The 18,163-nt window shown below is 41.9% G+C and overlaps 3 protein-coding genes across 3 annotated transcripts; all 3 read left to right on the forward strand.

The window, feature by feature from the left end:
- Positions 1–872: 872 nt before the first annotated feature.
- On the forward strand, positions 873–2,928 carry LOC146967916 (parvalbumin, thymic-like). Its single transcript, XM_085762493.1, has 4 exons — positions 873–1,441; positions 1,620–1,752; positions 1,860–1,969; positions 2,692–2,928. Exons 1-4 carry the CDS (start codon positions 1,381–1,383, stop codon positions 2,718–2,720), a joined length of 333 nt encoding a protein of 110 aa, XP_085618619.1. The 5' UTR covers positions 873–1,380; the 3' UTR covers positions 2,721–2,928.
- Positions 2,929–10,016: 7,088 nt separating this feature from the next.
- On the forward strand, positions 10,017–12,420 carry pvalb3 (parvalbumin 3). Its single transcript, XM_085762520.1, has 5 exons — positions 10,017–10,083; positions 10,570–10,636; positions 11,179–11,311; positions 11,776–11,885; positions 12,012–12,420. The coding sequence occupies exons 2-5, from the start codon at positions 10,576–10,578 to the stop codon at positions 12,035–12,037; spliced, it is 330 nt and encodes a 109-aa protein (XP_085618646.1). The 5' UTR covers positions 10,017–10,083; positions 10,570–10,575; the 3' UTR covers positions 12,038–12,420.
- A 2,019-nt stretch (positions 12,421–14,439) lies between these two features.
- Positions 14,440–17,928, forward strand: pvalb9 (parvalbumin 9). Its single transcript, XM_085761326.1, has 5 exons — positions 14,440–14,659; positions 15,759–15,826; positions 16,336–16,468; positions 16,971–17,080; positions 17,672–17,928. Exons 2-5 carry the CDS (start codon positions 15,766–15,768, stop codon positions 17,695–17,697), a joined length of 330 nt encoding a protein of 109 aa, XP_085617452.1. The 5' UTR covers positions 14,440–14,659; positions 15,759–15,765; the 3' UTR covers positions 17,698–17,928.
- Positions 17,929–18,163: the final 235 nt, after the last annotated feature.

Genomic DNA, 18,163 nt, shown 5'->3' on the forward strand with positions numbered 1-18,163 from the left:
AAATAAAGTGTGTGTGTATGCAACTGGGAGATAAAAAGCTTCAAAGACATGGCCCAGCTCTGCACTGCAACATGCCTTTCAGCTAGGCTATATGCTGCTATGTCAGCCACTTGTTAAGTCCAGTTTTGTTGTGTATTCTGTGACTTGACTGAATGCAGAGGCACATTCTGTGCACCCAGAGTCTGTGCATAACACAGTTCAATGAGAAAGTCTATTTCTTTCTTTCTTTTCTTTTTTTCTATAAAATAAGGGTTTCATTTGACCAGTATTTCAAATGTTTTTTCACTAATCATGATAAATCCATTTTGAGCAACATTATTTCCATTGCATGCTGGGAAAAAGTTCACTGAATTACCTTGATACTATTCTTTTTTTTGAATATTTCTAATTTAAGATTTGCACGCCAGCAAAAAGGGTTTCAAACTAGTTCTAAAGATTTGTTAAGCCATTTGTTACAGTCATAGCCAACTGAATTACCAAACAAGTGGCAATAACAGCTGGTCAAGTGACAAGTAAAATAGAATATGGCTAATTTAAAACATTTAACGCCCTCAAAACAATGGTCAAGATGATTTTTAATTCAACACAACATAGCTGACCTTCAATTAAAATCATTGTGCCAGTGACGTTAGCAAAGAGGACCAAATAAAATAAGCTATAGGTCAGCGTGATATCACTCCAACAACAACAACAACAACAACCTAACAACAACCCAATTAACTATCACATTTTAAAATAGCTAGGAGTCACCAGGGACTAATACTGTGGTATGCACATATAGACCTTCTCTGCCCTTTTAAATACACAGTCACATCAGAACAGAGGTGTTGGTACAGTATATGTGGTATATATGAGAACAAGGTGACTGAGTGGACACAGCTCTGTGGAGTCGAGCCTGAGAGTGACACAGGCCATAATAACAGGATGTTTACAGCCTGCGGACACATTGCCAGGGACGACCACCGGCAGGCAGCAACTGTAGCTGGAAACACTAGTGAACAGGAAATGCAGGCCAGCCAGGTTCCCTTAAGATGCACCAGATATAACCCCACTGACTGCTGCTTTGTTTACACACAGGCACAGTCTGTTTAGGACTTAAATCCAGAATGACCTTTGACCTCCCAAAGGAACAGCTCTGCAAAACACAGTCGTGCAAAGGCAAGATCTTCTGTCTTGACACACACACGTAGGCTGCACATGCACACAAAATGGCTGAAGTGGTCAGCTGCAGGTGACAGCAGACAGAAGGACACTGGTAGTTTCTGACACTGGGGGGGGGTGAAGCCTATTCACTGCCACCAGTTGTTTCTTTCTGCCCATCAGTGGTCACGTATCACACCAGACTGCAACATCCATCGCAACAGACTCACCACCACCACCATGGCTGTCACCGACTTTCTTGCAGCTTCAGACATCACTTCAGCTATTAATGCTTGTAAAGGTGAGGGGGCCATATTGGAGTTAAGTCTTATATCAATACATTGCTTTTGCCCAAAGGTGTGAGGCCTTTATTTCACTGTTTCATTATACTTCAGAGTATAGTGATGTTAGTTGTTGCATAGGAAGAATCATTATTCTAATTTACTTGATCAACTTGAGTTTTATCTGTTTGCTTTCAGCCAAGGATTCCTTTAGCCCAAAGATTTTTTTCAAAACTGTTGGTTTATCCAAGAAAACTCCGACAGAGATCGAGAGGGTCTTCAAGATCTTGGACCAAGACAAGAGTGGCTACATCGAGCAGGATGAGTTACAGTTGAGTTGTATACAAATCTCCTATGTTCTTCTCTGGTGTATGGAGCTTATTGACTCACTGTGCTGCTGCTGCCTCCCTGCTCTCCTTCCTGCTCTCCCTCCTTCAGACTGTTCCTGCAGAACTTCGCCAAAGGAGCGCGGCCCCTGACGGCCGCCGAGACCAGAGCTTTCCTCCTGGAGGGAGACTCGGATGGAGATGGAAAGATCGGCTGGGAAGGTGAGCAGGTCTGAGTGGAGCGCTGCTGCATTGTATTTTAGTTTGTTTGGTTTTTAAGCTTGAATGGTTCACTTGGTTACATTGGTCAAAAGGAGTAAAAGTGTGAAAAGTAAAGTAAATCAAAAAAAATTTAAGAGCATTTTAAAGTCTTTTCTTAACAAAAATGGTAAACATAGATTCAAAATATTGGTAACACTTTATTTGACACCTATCTCTGTAACACATTCTAACCATAGCCTACTTATAATGAGTTATAATGCGGTTATAGCACTGTATAACAATAGTTATAAAATCATAACGCTATTATAATACTTGACTTTATAAGCCATTATATAATGCTCTATAATGTGTTATGCTTATTGTTATAAAGCTTTATGATAATTTATGAGTGTTTATAATGATAGTTATACACGTAAATAAGCCAAACACATTATAACTATATTTATAATGCATTATCGATGTGGGCATTGTCAGCCAGTTACTAACAATTATAAGGTATTATAATACCTGACCATAAGTCATGATAAAACGCTTTATAGTGTGTTATGATTATTGTTATAAAGCATTATGATCATTTATGAGTGTTTATAACTACAGTTATGCAGTGCTATAACTGCATTACAGATTCCAGTATTTTATGTATTAATCTACTGTAGAGCATTGTTTTAGCAGAAGAATTTGGAGGAAAATAACCTAAATGTGTGAAATTCTGCTTTTTCCAGAGTTTTCTGCGATGGTCAAGTCTTCATAAAGCCTCTACGATGTTTGAGTGATCTGTCGTATGGTGGTGATCCCAGGGTGGACCTCTTTTTATAATGTTTAGCTACAGTAAATGCCATGGACTCACCCATGGAAATGTATTTAATGAAGTAATTAAAGTAAAGCGCAAATGAAATCTTGCCTCTCTGCTCTGTGTCTTTCCCTGCCAGAATCAGAAATAAATCTACTTTTCACCACCAGTATGACTGTGTTGTGTTGTTGTCGTGCTGACACCCAGACCGAGCCTGAACTGAACTCTCTCTCTCATGCATTCATGTTATATTGAGCACTTGGAGCGGTTCAGCCTTTCTAGGGGTCGGGGGGGGGGGGGGGGGGGGGGCTTCAGGTTCTCCAATTAATGACAGGAGCAAGTTTCCACCTTGCAAATGACGCATTTGTCATTCTGGCAACTGCAACCTGACAGCATAGGTGGAATAGTACAATAAGGTGTGAATCATATGTTTTCACTTGGGCATCATGTGCAGCCACATTTAGACTCTTTCATCATTTACCACCATAATTAATTCAGACTAAATGAGCATTAAACAACCTCACTGTGGATAGATCACTTCACCTCTCATACTCTCATCACATGACACCACGTACACACTGATTCAAAGTCATCAGTGAAAAATGCATTACAATCGGTTTGCAGTTTGTACATTATGGCTAATACAGCACTGAGCTGTAACTCTTAACAATGTTGTATTTTATGTAACTGCTGAGTTTAGTATGGTTTTAATAAGAGAGTTGACCTCAAACTGTAAGTTATGTAGCCTATGACACAGTGCAAAGACAATTTGCTTTAGCTCATGAAAGCATCAAATTAGTAATAAATAAATAGCTCTGACTGTGTCACATGATTTGCAAAGTGATTCCACTTCGTCACTGCTTCATAGTGAAAACTGTTACAGAACTGACAGTCATCTAATAACAGACCGTTTATTAATCTTCTGTTTTTTAAATGAATTTCTGAAATGTTTTTTTTCCCCTTCAAAAATGCCACTCTCTTTCACAAATGTAATAATGAATGTTTTTGAGAGCATGTCTGCTTGTATGTTTCACTGATATTTACCGATACGATGAACTTATCTTTTCATTTGAAGGAAACATATTGCTGCATTATGTTTCTCTGCCAGTGACTGAGCATTTGTTTAATTTGCTCTTGTAGTAGATGACATCAGGACAGTATTCACTGGCTTTTTGGCACCTTAGTCTTAACCACTGTCCAGACTTGAAATGTTTATTTTAGTGATTGCAGATGGGGAGGGGGATGGGGGATGGAGGGGGGGGGGTCACAGGCAGGGTTTTGGCCCAGCCTGGCCCAGACAGGGGTCTGAGGACACAGCAGCAGCAGGACTGGACTGTCTGGCAGAGCCTCAGCGGTGCAGTGACCCAGCGGAGGAGCTCTGGGACGGGGTAGAGTTTCTGGGCCAGAACATTTACAGGACTTCTGTCGATGTCGCACATTTATTTGCAGCTTTCTCTCAGATGGCAGGCCACTGGTCTGCTGGGCAGAGGAGCTGATAGCGGGAATAATATGGGTCACTTCTATTTCTGCTGTAGCAAGAGAGAGCAAACTCCTACAAAAACATTACATTCTTAACAGGAAGCTGATCTTAAAATATGAACTAAAAGTAATTCACCATCCCTTGATGATTATTAAAGCAGGGAAACATGAGGTTCATCAAAGCGTTCCACAGATTTATCACAAAACCGAATTTCAAATATAAACGTCAGAATATGATGGGAGAGCATCCCTCACTTTCTCCAATTACAGGCGTTCATGGCCTTGCTTAATGGGTTTCAACTCTGCTGTGAGATATTTGTAATTTAATCCCGATATCGAAGAAGGGCAGGAATAGTTACAGTATCTATGGCCGAGTCGTTTGAGGTGAGGGACCTCATTTGACCACAGCAAATGTTAAAGGCCAAAGATTAGTTTTCCGAGCTTTTAAGAAGATTTGTGAAGAGGAAGCAGAGTGAATTTATCTTTTTTTTAAATGCCAGTGCCTTTTGTGGCTGAGGAGAGAATATGTGAAACCCCCACAGTGATGACACAAAATTACACTCCACATTTAAGACATTTATTGTATGAACCCAGTGTTAAAATGAGAACTTATTCAACAAACATGAATGTTTTCGATGTCATTTTTGTGAAAATGTGGTCAGTGAAAACACAGGTTCACCTCAACACTGCCACCTGATGTACAATAGGCTCATAACAGCCTGCAGTCGCCCTGGGAGATGATGGGTGTGAAACCCCCCAGGCCTGGACCAGTCGCTCTGATCACTTCATTGTTCAGAGCAGAGTGAGACGAGACCCCCGTGTTACTGCACAGCCACACGGTGCCACACTCATGAGTTAAGACGATGATGATGATGATGATAATAGCGATGGTGATGATGAGATGATATCAGCTTTCAGTGTTTCCTTAAATAGCAGCTGAAATAGTTTTATCACCATAAGGAGAAATCATGTGAATGTGTGTACGAGGCCTGGCAGATGATCCTATGTACGCATACTATAAATTAAAGTCTGAATACCTCCTGCCAAGTCGCTCCCCGTCCTGCTACTATAGCGCACAAGCACAGTGCCGTGTGAACCAATGTTTACTCATCATCTTGTGCCTGATTTGTATTATCTGTGTCCCCCCTTTTATTTATTTTCACACCCACTGATATAGATTTCATTCACATGAGCAAAATGCATTAAACTTTGCAGATACAGCCGTCCATAATGATGAACTGCTACGTACACTACAGTGACACAAGGAGGCATGAATCCTGAATATTTATTCCTGTTTATTGAACTAATGAGAGAAGATGTTGGAAATGGAGCTGTTTGTTTATACACGTACATGTACTCCACTTGAATCTTGTCTGGTGTAACTGTGAGTAGAGAGCTAAGTGGGGCAGTAGACACTTTGTGCTGCTCCAGTTTTATTTTTTGTTTGTGCACTTTCCCAGCTGGAAGGAACATCTCATGCACATGAATGTTGAGCTGAATGCAAGAACTCACAAATATCATGGAATATATATATTTTTATATAGATTCAAGTCCAAGTTACTGTACAATCTGTGTAAAAAACAAAAGATCTAAGCACACAAAGTGATAAATCTTAAAAATAAAATCATGTTTTCATTTCTTTCATTTTCTTTTTTTGGTCAGGACATCGCTGTCGTCTGTGATAATCAATCACAGCAACTTGACACTTTTCTGACACTGGAATGCCACCAAAGTCATTGCAGACATTGTCCGGATGCCAGTTACACACAAGCTCGTTTTCACCAAAACGGTTGAGTTCAGAGGGCACGTGTGGGCCGTTAATCACTGTCAGTAATTATGATGTAGATGTAGATTAACAGATTATGCTTTGCTACAGGCAATATACTGTGTTTCAGTCAGCATCTCTTTATTAAGGAACTCTTATGGTTTCAATAAAAAACAATATAAACTAAAAGAACATACACAGGGTATATACTTACCAGTTATCACAAGTATTACAATATAAAGAAAAAAAACTATTAGAAATGTTATATTCCAATGGGAAAACTATTGGATACAATGTATAAACAACTGCTATTGGTCCTGTAATAACTCACATTATCCAGAGAAGCCTGGTCTGTCTGATCAGGCTTTACAATAAACAATATGAAGGTTTACCTCATCCTTCACTCCGTTTTGCTGTAGCAGGAACTACATGGCCTCAGAGTACGTTTCACTCAAATCAGCAGTAGTACAGCGGTTAAGCCCTCAAATCTAGGGGAATTGTGCACTTTTTGAAAGAAACATGAAACTTCTACCATAGTTAGTTTATACCATGAGGTTTATTTTAAGATCGGGAGGGAAGTCAGATTTGACCTCTGAGGCCCGGGAGAGGTCAAATCCAAGATCCAAGATCCAATAATATTCAAAAATGCCTATCGCTGGAACCAAACACAGTAGAAAAACACTTAAGGTGTCATTTCCCACTACCTTTTGGGTGCCCATTCTGTTGGTGATACCTTTGAGACCAATAGAATTCAAGAAAATGCATTTAGATCAATGTGGAGGTCAAATAATGCAGACATAGGGAGGTGAACGGTGCAAAAAGGTAGTTTATTTCCAAAATAATAGCCTAACAGTGATGATGATGTTAATAATGATGATAATAGTGCCAATAATAATAATCATTATCATAATAAGCTCTTTTTTTTAACTGATTTATTATTAACTCATTGGCTGCCAGCCATTTTCAGAGCAGAGAGCTGCATACTGCCAGCCGTTTTAGGGCATTTTTTACAGATCTTTCAAGACCCACAGAATATTGTGTTCATGTAAACATGTAAACACCAAAACTACCAAGAGAAAGAATAGACTCTCTTCTTTCATTAGGAAAAAAAGTTTGTTTCTACCTTTTTCCATTCTTTAGTAAACGGCAGTAGAACATTGGCTGGTTTCGCCAAAAACACCTGTTTTTGACCAAAACACCTGTTTTTGACCAGAACACTGAGAAAACAAGCTTTTTGTGGAAAGAAACATGTCAAGCGGAACAGTGACTTTGAAGTTAATATACAACAGACATGTCTATAGACATCAATGGCAGCCAATGAGTTAAAGAGACACTGTCTCTCGGCTCTGTTCGTGGCACTAGTACACCACAGCCGCTTGTTACTCTCTCCCTGGCTCTCAGGCTCCGGTCCACTTGGTGCTCCTCCTCCTCTATCCTTGCCTGACTGAGGGCTGCCACCGTGCCCCTGGTCCACCGGTGAGGGATGAGGGGGACTGCCAACTGGGGGCCCACGCCCTCAGACCGACAAAAGCTTGGATCATGGGCTGACTTTCAAGAGATCGCAGCGAGGGAGCTGCTCTGCTACGTACAAAACCCTGACCCAGAATCAGGTCGTCTGCAAGTGATTTAGCACCAGGTTCTCAACAAACATGCAGTGCGAGATTGGAGAGGACCGGCGGACCACCATCCGGCCACGCGCCAACCCTGTCACCAACGGCTCTACTCGCTGTAATCAAAAGCCGGTTGTCAGGGGGTTTCGCTAGATAGTAGGTAGGGACAGTGGGAATCTCGTTCATCCATTCATGTGTGTCACTAATTAGATGACGAGGCATTTGGCTACTGGGTCATACGGTTTTCCGTGTTTACCTGCACGTCAGGCGCCATCATGAGTACTACGACATGATACAGCCCATACGGACTCATTTCTGCATCAGCAGCTGGTCCGCCACCTTCTATAATCATTACGAGCCCAAACTGCCCCCAGCTGACCGCCAGCCGGTGGGATGCAGCCAGGCGGGGTTCCCGTTATAGAGGGCCAGCCAGCGTCGTGTAGAGGTCCCCTCAGGGCACCAGCCACCCTTGCGGCCGTCCCTCATCCCTTTGAGGACCAGCTCGGCTCCTGGAGAGGGCCGTAGTCCTCAATCCTGGAACGGCCATACCTAAAACGTGACGTCAGCCGACTGCCTTCCACTGATTGGGCAGAGCGTTGTCACTGGAAGAGTCGTGAGCGCGATGTCCGACATGAGAATTCATCTGTACCGAGACCGTTGTTATTCCTTCACCCGAGTTAAATGATGCTGTGTGGAAAACCACGCTGTGGTCCGTAATCGAGGAACAGACAAGTGAGTTTGGAGCTGACGAGAAGATCGAAAATAGAGAGAGAAACAGTGTGGCCTTGCGATCCCCCACCCCTGCTGAGGAGGAACTAGAGAACTCAGCTGTAATGGAAAAGCACCTTTACTGAGCCGTGCCGTGACTGTGTAGTGGAAAAGTGCCAATAGTTACTCCTGCCGTTTATCTGCACTTCATTAAATTTCTTCACTTTGACATTCAAAGTAGAGTTCTCAACGGGCCTGAAAATTACAACCCGACCTGACTCGGCCCGTGGGTTTTAAGCCCGGACCCGACAGAGCTCGATACACCAGCATTAGTTGTCTGGCCAAACCCAGCCCAGCCCAACAAAAAAAAAGAAAACTAAACTAAAAAAGTGACATGCTTTCTTTGCAGCGAGAGCAGATGGTGACGCAGCAGCACCTTATCAGCGGGTGAAACTGATTCAATTTCGGCCACAAAAACATTGTGGTTTTTTGGAGATACACACAGCATCTCGTGCCAAACCAACCCGACCCATCGGCCTTACTCGGGTTTGGGTTGAAATTGAGAACTCTAATTCAGAGTACTGGGCGAAAGCACATTGTGTCAACTCCCCTCCATGGGCCTTCGCAATGCTTCCACACAGCGTCAGACACCACCCCTCTCTCCGCGGAAAGAGGAGGGCGACAGTATTATTAAATTGCAGATTTGCACCTTTACATAAATGCATTTTCTTGAATGTGTTTTGGTCAAAAACAGGTGTTTTTGGCGAAACCAGCCAATGTTCTACTGCCGTTTACTAAAGAATGGAAAAAGGTAGAAACAAACTTTTTTTTCCTAATGAAAGAATAGAGTCTACTCTTACTCTTGGTAGTTTTGGTGTTTACATGTTTACATGAACACAATATTCTGTGGGTCTTGAAAGGGTCTGTAAAAAATGCTCTAAAACGGCTGGCAGTATGCAGCTCTCTGCTCTGAAAATGGCTGGCAGCCAATGAGTTAATAATAAATCAGTAAAAAAAAAAGAACTTATTATGATAATGATTATTATTATTGGCACTATTATCATCATTATTAACATCATCATCACTGTTAGGCTATTATTTTGGAAATAAACTACCTTTTTGCACTGTTCACCTCCCTATGTCTGCATAATTTGACCTACACATTGATCTAAATGCATTTTTTTGAATTCTATTGGTCTCAAAGGTATCACCAACAGAATGGGCACCCAAAAATTAGTGGGAAATGACACCTTAAGTGTTTTTCTACTGTGTTTGGTTCCAGCGATAGGCATTTTTGAATATTATTGGCGGCCATCTTGGATTTGACCTCTCCCGGGCCTCAGAGGTCAAATCTGACTTCCCTCCCGATCTTAAAATAAACCTCATGGCATAAACTAACTATGGTAGAAGTTTCATGTTTCTTTCAAAAAGTGCACAATTTTCATGCTTAGCCGCTGTACTACAGCGTATATTATTAGCCCTATGCAATATCAGGCACTTTTGCATAGGCTTACACTTAGCCTACCATTTAAGCATCTTCATTTATGTAGATATAAATAGACCAGCTCTGTCTACTGGACACATTTTTTGACCAACTGCTTTGACTGCTTTGCACACAGTGTCTATTACATAGCCTATGCATCATATTTCGGGTGAGTGAAAGTATATAAGCTTGTGAGAGTCGCTGAGGGCTTCACTGCAGTGAGCAGATTCATCAGGTTCATCAGAGCGAATCCACTCTAGCCTTAGAGGTAACCCAGAGGTGAGTTTCACTGAAGAGCTGCAGACCTTTAGCCAAGACCTCAGCCTGACTCTCAGAGTGCGTTTCAGGGCTTCAACTTCATGCGACGGGATATAAACCGAGGAAAGGGCTGCACAGGGCCAGATTCTGAGCATCACAGGCTAAGAGTTTGGCTTTGGACAAACTAAGGAACTGAATGAGGAAAAAAATCAATCTGCCATCCAACTACAGCTGCAGAGGATCTTTTGCCTTGGAGGGCTTGATTTTGGGGAGGAAAAAAAAATTGGACTACCTTTTCTGATCATTTGTGCCTTGGAATACTCAAAGAGAGGAACCGTGAAATACAATGCATGGCATAATGGAGATTTCACGTATAGCTTTGTAATTCCAAACAACTGTAATTTTTAAAGTGCAGTGAGGAAACCTGACAGGGTTAGATGCAAAGTGTGTGATTTGCTGCCGCTGAACTGATGAAGTGATGACTTGTCCTCTTCTCTCCTCCCTCAGTTAAAAATGGCATTCGCCTCAATTCTGAAGGACGCTGACATCACTGCAGCCCTTGCAGCTTGCCAAGGTAAACCCCACCAAAACCGTCACCACATACGGTATTAAAACATGATAGTAGCTGCATGCGCACAAAATCATGCACTTAGGCAAATCAGCTCTGCAAGAGAGGGCCTGGACTTCTACATGTCTCATTTGTAGCTGAATGTCTTGCTGCATAATTAAGTTCCCGGTGTAGAGTCACCAGATAACGGTATGACCTATAAGACTTCCTGCCTCCTCCATCTTTCCTGTGTGTTTAACACTGAGGAATCCTTTTTAAGCTCATCTCAGATCAGTGAGGCAGCAGACATGCAGAATGTGACTTATAGAAATGTATAGAAAATGCCCTAGAATAATAGCCTAGTAATCTAGACGCACCCTAGTGGCAGCAAATATATTTGCTCTGATATAGTCTGGCTTGTCAGGCTACTAGAATAAAGCACGCATCTTTATTTGTACTGTGTAAAGAACAGCTAAAATGAACTGGAGATGAATAGAAATGAAATGCTTTGCATCTTTGCATGTGCACTTTCCACGGCGTCTGACACAGTCCTCTCTGTGTCTCCTCAGCTGCCGACTCTTTCAAGTACAAGGAATTCTTTGCTAAGGTCGGCATGGCAGCCAAGTCCGCCGATGACATCAAGAAGGCCTTCGCCATCATCGACCAGGACAAGAGTGGCTTCATTGAGGAGGATGAGCTGAAGTAGGCATCCTCTCTTAGATTTCACCTCCAGCTCCTCGGGGCTCTCGTAGCACAGGGATCATCTTTCTTTGGCCCACGCCGACTTGAGCATGATGTCAGCGGCTTAAAGCATCGGAGAACATTGGGCTACCAGGTGTTCTCCTCACGAGTAACTCTATATCTGCTGCCTCCTCTGGTGTCTCGTGTTGTAGGGCGACAAAGACCAGAGCTGGAATCACAAGGAGCAGAGCTGGAATGTTCTGGGCCAGATCAAGTGCATTTAAATTAGTTTCACAGTGAGAAATCCTGAGTGATCCAGAGCTGTAAAAGAAAACAAAAAAAAATCCAGTGAATAATCAGTCAAGATTTGTAGACAGTGATTTTTGTCAAAAGGTTTTGAAACGGATAGAGAAAGAAGAGTATCTATCAGCTGTGACCTGCTCTAACAGGATTCATTCATCACTCTGTTTCTCTGTGTTGTCCAGGCTGTTCCTGCAGAACTTCTCTGCCGGTGCCAGAGCTCTGACCGACGCTGAGACCAAGGCTTTCCTCAAGGCCGGTGACTCTGACGGTGATGGCAAGATCGGAGTTGATGGTGAGAAACTTGCTTCTTTTCTTTCTTTCTTTTTCTTTTTTTTTGATGATGAATCATATCTGTCGGCCTCAAACTAAAACTGATCTTGAAGTAACTGAATCTCTCTCTGTGCTTGTCTCCCTGCAGAGTTCGCTGCCATGGTCAAGGCTTAAAGGAATAAACTGACCAACAACTTACTCCACTACTCCAAAGGAACAACTTGAGCCAAGACATACTCCTCTTCATTTCTCCTCTTCCCGCTCACTCTCTCTCTCAAATCACACCACTTTTATACACTTGACCTTTCACCCCTGACCATAAACTACCTGCTCTCCCTCTCTCTAACTCTCTCTCTTCCTGGCCATGCTCAGATCTTTTCTGTCCACATTGAATGTACCTAAGTGTATAGCATGGTTGACTTGTGTCTTTTCTCTCTCTCTCTCACTTCTGTCGTCGTTTTAGTCTGTGAGTTTTGCGTACTGTGAGATCAGTGATGATGCACTTTTGTGGGAAACGGACGGACGATGAGAAAGCAATAAAGGTTCTTTTTCAATAACTCAAGTCTGACCCTGGTCTTCAATATGCATAGAAAACTGCAAGGAAAACCAAAGAAGGAAAGAAATGCCTCATAGAGGAACCTCTTTACTTAGACCACAGGATATGACCTGTGAAGGTGCAGTAACAGCTGAGGAATTTATATCAACATACATAACACTTAAAAGATGTTGAGGTAAATCTGACCTAAAGATAACAATGGTCTTTGAATCAATCCACCGCAGTTGAGACATATGCAAACTAATCTAAATAAGTGCATTTTTATAGAAGATTCTGGAGGATACTACTGTCAAATTATCATAAATCATAGGTTTAGTCCACTTAAATCCACACTACATGACCTCAACACTCATTAGAGTGGCCTTTAGTACAAGTGAAGCACAAACGCATAACATTTAGTTAAAAGGCTACCATTGCTACTAAATAATGTAAAAGAAAAAAAAGAATGTGGAAATGAGCCAGACAGTCACTGTGTAATGTGCATTGTACAGAAATATTGACCTGAGGTTTGCTATTATTATCCACCAGAAACTGTAGCAGAAAAGCCCTCAGTAGCTATATCATATCTAACAAAAGTCACGTTTATTGCTTATGAATTCAATTTTTCATTTGTAAAAAGAGAGATGCTGCTGCTCTCCCTAAAGTTACGTAATCACCCTTTAAAATGCCTTTTTGTGCGAACACTAACCAGCTGGGAAGGCATCCTGCTGTGGTGATGAGGCCAGTGTCAGATTCACCCTTGTAATCTAGACTGGATGCACATGCACCAACTCCTAATCCGGCCCTCAACACCACTGTGAGGTTACGGTTGCCGTGGCGCCCTGCAGTGGCAGGTAGCAGCCACCAGATGGCAGCTCTCATCTGTGAATGAATCAAAGGGCTTTCAGCTGGTGTTGTACATTGAAACCTTGGAGACTGAGATGTGTGTTAGAATCAGGTTGGTTTTATTTCCCAGCTCTGAGTTGAGTGAAGCGGGGGTCTGTGAGACCCCCCCGTCTAAATCAGAGGTTCACCGCATTGCAAACTTTGGAGAATAATGAGGTTTATTCCCTTGGTTCTCATTACAAAAAGACTCCCCTGCCCCCCCCCCCCCCCTCTCTGCTAATGCTATTAGTGCTGACTGGATTCACCAGAGATGCTGCTGTGTCAGATGGCTGGAAAGGTTTCCCTCTGCAACAGACTCATCAGTTTAGAGTGGACTGTTGCCACGGTGACCAGGTGTAACACCACAAAAAAAAAAGCACCGACACCCTCACCTCGCAGAAGGTCAGAAGTGTGTGTGGTTGTCCTTCTTGTTTTTTTGTGTTAAAGCATTTCCATTTAAGACCTATTATAAAACTCAGAACTGACCCTTTATCTAACCTCCATTATAAATCAAAGGATGGAAACATCCTAAAGTGTTTTGGCAGCAAAACAGCCTATTAAATATTAAACAGCTAAATATGCTGTTGTCTTTGGTAGATTTTATGATGAGGAGACAGTTCTGCTTTTAGTGCACAACCCAGACAAATGTCCAAACTGGTAACAGGACACTAAAAACAAAAGATGCCAAGGCATTTCCCACCAGTTGCAACTGCCAAATGGGCTGTGTTCATCTCAGGTCAAATCTATACCAAAGTCCTCTTTGAACTTGTTAACTTGTCTGCAGGTTTACAGGTAGATAAAATGTACCCCGACAGTCAGGTGTTGAGCTTGTAGCCAAACATCAGTGCAACACACGACGAGGACAACAATCCTCTGGTGAGTCATAAGATGATTTATGACCTGCTGCTCCCTATGGGCATCTGAATTTAGGAGATTATTCACTAAAACCAAAGACAGAAAGGGGACCTGATTAAATTTCACATGTGTGTAAGCTCTAACATGCACCTGCACAGAGAGATAGAGAGACACAGAGAGAGACAGAGAGAGAGAAGGGGAAGGGAGGGGGGAGAGGGACACTGTAACACCAGGGAAAAGTTGATTGGACCAAGTTATGACAGTGACGGGGAAAGGGAGAGAGCAGCGTGGAGCGGATACAAACAGTAAAGGTTAATTGTGCAGGTGGGCAGGTGAGGAACTTGAGAAGAGGCGACTGGTCTGTGGAACATTTGATCCTCCAGCTCCAGCCGGCGCAGCAGCTCAGTGTGTATATAAGAGTGAGCCAGCTGCCAGGGGCCACCACAAAGCCTTATCTGTCATCTGCTGCTGCTGCTACAGCTGCTTTGGACCTGGACCGAGACGAGCCCCAGCCAACAGCGGTGAGTCCAGCTGCACCGGGACACTCTGCTGCAGGTGTTGGCCAGGTGTGCTGTCTGTCTGGGGATGCAGCTACAGCAGTGCAACTATTTAGGCTACTTTCAGCTTCTCTTTTTTTCTTTTTACACTGTTTCAGGGGTTTACTCAGGTATAGAAATGATAAAACATTCTTAGACAGTAGAAATTCTTTGTTTTTACCAACAAATCCTTTACAAATATGATTGTAAAGGTGTTTAAGCTTTTAGACCAATGATAGGATTTGTTTTTAGCTCAAAAACATTTATTCCTCTAAACTAAATGGTGAATATATCATTACAAACAGGTGATATTTGGATTCCTATATCATTTCTGTGAACTTTAAGGGACGGTATGGAAATTACTTGCAATGTCAGAAAGTAACATTCTTGATTTTGTTTATTTTGTTTTTGTTTTTATTTTGTTGTTGTTTCTAGGTCACGCTCTAGCAGGCTTAAACATTTAGCAGCTCCAACGTATATATCTATAAGTATCTATATTTACAGTAATTGCTTGGGGAATAGTGCAAAATAATTCCAGGAACACTGCAGGAAATCTTTTTTTTTTTTTAACGTTTTTATTAATTTAAAGATTGCTTCTCCACCATTGCACCCTGCTCCCCAATCATTTATGTGCAGTCCCTAAATGCCAATTATGTTGTACAGCCCAACCAGGCCAATTAAGCAGTTCAAGGGCAGCAAATAGTCTCAGTGATTAAAGGGCCACCAGGGGAAATCATATCAGGAGCACAGTCAATAAAGAATGGATCATAACATCATCAATTAGAGATTTATGAAATGAAATATAGGTACAAGGGGGAAAACAGTATAGCTCTTGAAATATTACCAAAACACATTCTCTATTTTTTCTTTCTGCATTTCAAGTATTTTTGCTAAACAATCACTGTGGGAGTCTTGATGAGATCATAATATTAACCTAGAAAAAAAAGAGCTAATCCAGCTTGACACAAAAATGGGACCGAGTTGCCTGAAGTAGATGAAAAAAAAAGTGTGTGACAGAGAAAGAGGGAGAGTGTGTGTGTATGTGCGTGTGAATAATTTACTGACCTGTCCTTTTACACTGCAGGACCAACATGTCGCTCACCTCCATCCTTTCAGCTGAGGCCATTGAAAATGCTGTCAAGGACTGTCAAGGTAGGATTTCAGCACACACACACACACAGGCCCAATCCCTGCTCTTGGAACTACTTATTATCAATTTAATGCACGGTCCAAAGTGACTGATTTGAACAAACTTCTGTGGGATCAAAGCTGCAACTAAACTAAATAACTAACTAATGAACTTATTTCACGTCTAATTTTGATGAAACGTTGAACTCTTACAGAAAGGTTTGTGATCTGCATTGTTTTCATTATTATGCAGTGTCCTCTCCTCATATCCAGGTTGAAATGAAGGGTGATGAAATCTGAGTTTGGAAAGGTTTCTGATCATCTGTTTTTTAGTGGACGCCCGTGTCTGCCAGCTTTAAAAGATAAAAAATCAGAGTTGGAAAAGCTGCCACCTGGACAGCCGCCACAACATAGCCACAGTTTTAATCTGCACGTCAGCTCCCACCCCGGTGGACCTCGTGGCTCAGCTTTCACCCCATCGTTCTGTTCTCTTGTTTTCTCATTTCATTCATTATTCCTCCATGTGATTCCAGCTCCAGACTCGTTCTGCTACAAGAAGTTCTTCCAGCTGTGCGGCCTGTCCTCGAAGACGCCCCAGGAGGTCAAAAATGTCTTCCAGATCCTCGATGAGGACAACAGCGGCTACATCGAGGAATCTGAGCTCAAGTGTGTGACATGTTCACGTTCCTCACCTACAAGCTGTTGTCCCCTTTTCCTACATATTCACAGCTTATACAATAATATGTTAGTGCTCTAATTCTTATCACTACAAGTCGCTGGACACATCCACATGGCTCATTCTTATTTAAAAGTTACTGTATTAATGGAATAATTCCCATACAGATTTATCCTGAGCCACAGAGTTAAGTATACAGTCTGCGTGTATTCTTGTGTCTGACAGAGAGAGATTTAGGACGATGAATTGCACAGTTGTATTATTGGAATGGCACCATTAAGCCGTTTCCTAATAATCCACCATGGACAAAGTGTTATGGTCGTATCTGTGTTATGTAATTCACCTTTGTGTACCAGGAGCTGTGTGTACAACTGTGTAGATTTGGAATTTGTGTGTTTATGCGCTTTTGAAAAGTCAACTCAAAAATGACCTGTGTCTTTGTGCATGTGTGTGTCTTTGTGCATGTGTGTGTTTGTGCATGTGTGTGTCCAGGTACTTTTTGCAGCGGTTCGTCCCGGGTGCACGGACACTGACTGAGGCAGAGACCAAGAGCTTCATCTCAGCAGCTGACGATGACAGTGATGGCAAAATTGGAGCAGAGGGTCAGTGTCTGATTTCTCAGATCCTTATTTCTAAAACTCCCAATGTAGGCAGAAATGATCTCAGTGGTTGGATTAAATCTGAGTGGCTCGGTGCAGCTTAGAGCAGTTTTACTCCCCTGAGATCACAGATCTTAATGTATATATTGAATGTTGAAATTAAAATGCCCTGTGCTGTGTCAGGGTTCTTTACTTATAGTGAACAGACCAGATAGAAACAGCACAACGGATCATTATTTAAGCATTTTGGTTTCATCATGTTGGTGCCTTCAGGGTCTTTGTTTAATCACATTGCTTCAGCTTTGTCATAAATCACATGCACTGACACCAGAGGTCAATGTGTGTGTCAGTTTTGCCCATTGTCCAGTGAGGACAGCAGTCGGCATCAGAGGTCAGCTGTGTTGCATAAAAGGATCAAATGATTGGACAAAAAAGAAGGGATTATTTTTGTCTGTTGGTTTGTCTGGTCACTCAATTAAAGGTCAATTAAAGGTCCCAGTCCCAGTTATGCATGCAGGGATTTTGCATATGGTTGATGCTATTTTTTGGGGGAGATTCACATTCATTTCAACATCATTTCTTTTTCTCCTCTAGAATTCCAGACGATGGTCCTGTCCTGAGTTTTGCAGATAAAGAGGTCTCAAGTCTTCAGTCACCTCCCCACATCTGGAATCAAGTGAACCCGGCTTCCATTACTGGTCCTTTTCTACTAAATTACTCAAATCTGTGTGCATCGGTTGTTTTTAATTGACCTTTTGTCTATTTAAAGACAACAGAGTTTTAATTTGTCTTTCCACTGTGTTGGCCCATGTATAGCCTACTTGTCTGTGCACATCCCACCTCTGATAATGAATGAGATGAATAAACGTGGAAGAATACATTGCCTCTTAATGCCTGTCACTTGTTATTCATTAGATTCTGCAAACTTCATTCTTATTTGAAAATAGAGCACTTTTATAATCATGGTAAATACTGTTGTTTATTATGAAGTTCAAATACAAACACTTAATATTAGATAATAATTTCACAGGACACATATACCAAGACTTTCAAGCCTACACTAATGTTGGTGACAGAGTGTAACTT

Source organism: Trachurus japonicus, chromosome 19 (genome assembly GCF_045865225.1).
Source record: "Trachurus japonicus isolate A0001 chromosome 19, Traja_1.0".
NCBI lineage: Eukaryota > Metazoa > Chordata > Actinopteri > Carangiformes > Carangidae > Trachurus > Trachurus japonicus.

Coding starts and splice junctions, on each gene's coding strand:
- LOC146967916 (XM_085762493.1), top strand. CDS start 1,381: ATGGCTGTCACCGACTTTCTTGCAGCTTCAGACATCACTTCAGCTATT. Junction 1,442..1,619: donor AGCTATTAATGCTTGTAAAG/GTGAGGGGGCCA, acceptor GTTTGCTTTCAG/CCAAGGATTCCTTTAGCCCA. Junction 1,753..1,859: donor ATCGAGCAGGATGAGTTACA/GTTGAGTTGTAT, acceptor TCCCTCCTTCAG/ACTGTTCCTGCAGAACTTCG.
- pvalb9 (XM_085761326.1), top strand. CDS start 15,766: ATGTCGCTCACCTCCATCCTTTCAGCTGAGGCCATTGAAAATGCTGTC. Junction 15,827..16,335: donor TGCTGTCAAGGACTGTCAAG/GTAGGATTTCAG, acceptor ATGTGATTCCAG/CTCCAGACTCGTTCTGCTAC. Junction 16,469..16,970: donor ATCGAGGAATCTGAGCTCAA/GTGTGTGACATG, acceptor GTGTGTGTCCAG/GTACTTTTTGCAGCGGTTCG.
- pvalb3 (XM_085762520.1), top strand. CDS start 10,576: ATGGCATTCGCCTCAATTCTGAAGGACGCTGACATCACTGCAGCCCTT. Junction 10,637..11,178: donor AGCCCTTGCAGCTTGCCAAG/GTAAACCCCACC, acceptor GTGTCTCCTCAG/CTGCCGACTCTTTCAAGTAC. Junction 11,312..11,775: donor ATTGAGGAGGATGAGCTGAA/GTAGGCATCCTC, acceptor TGTGTTGTCCAG/GCTGTTCCTGCAGAACTTCT.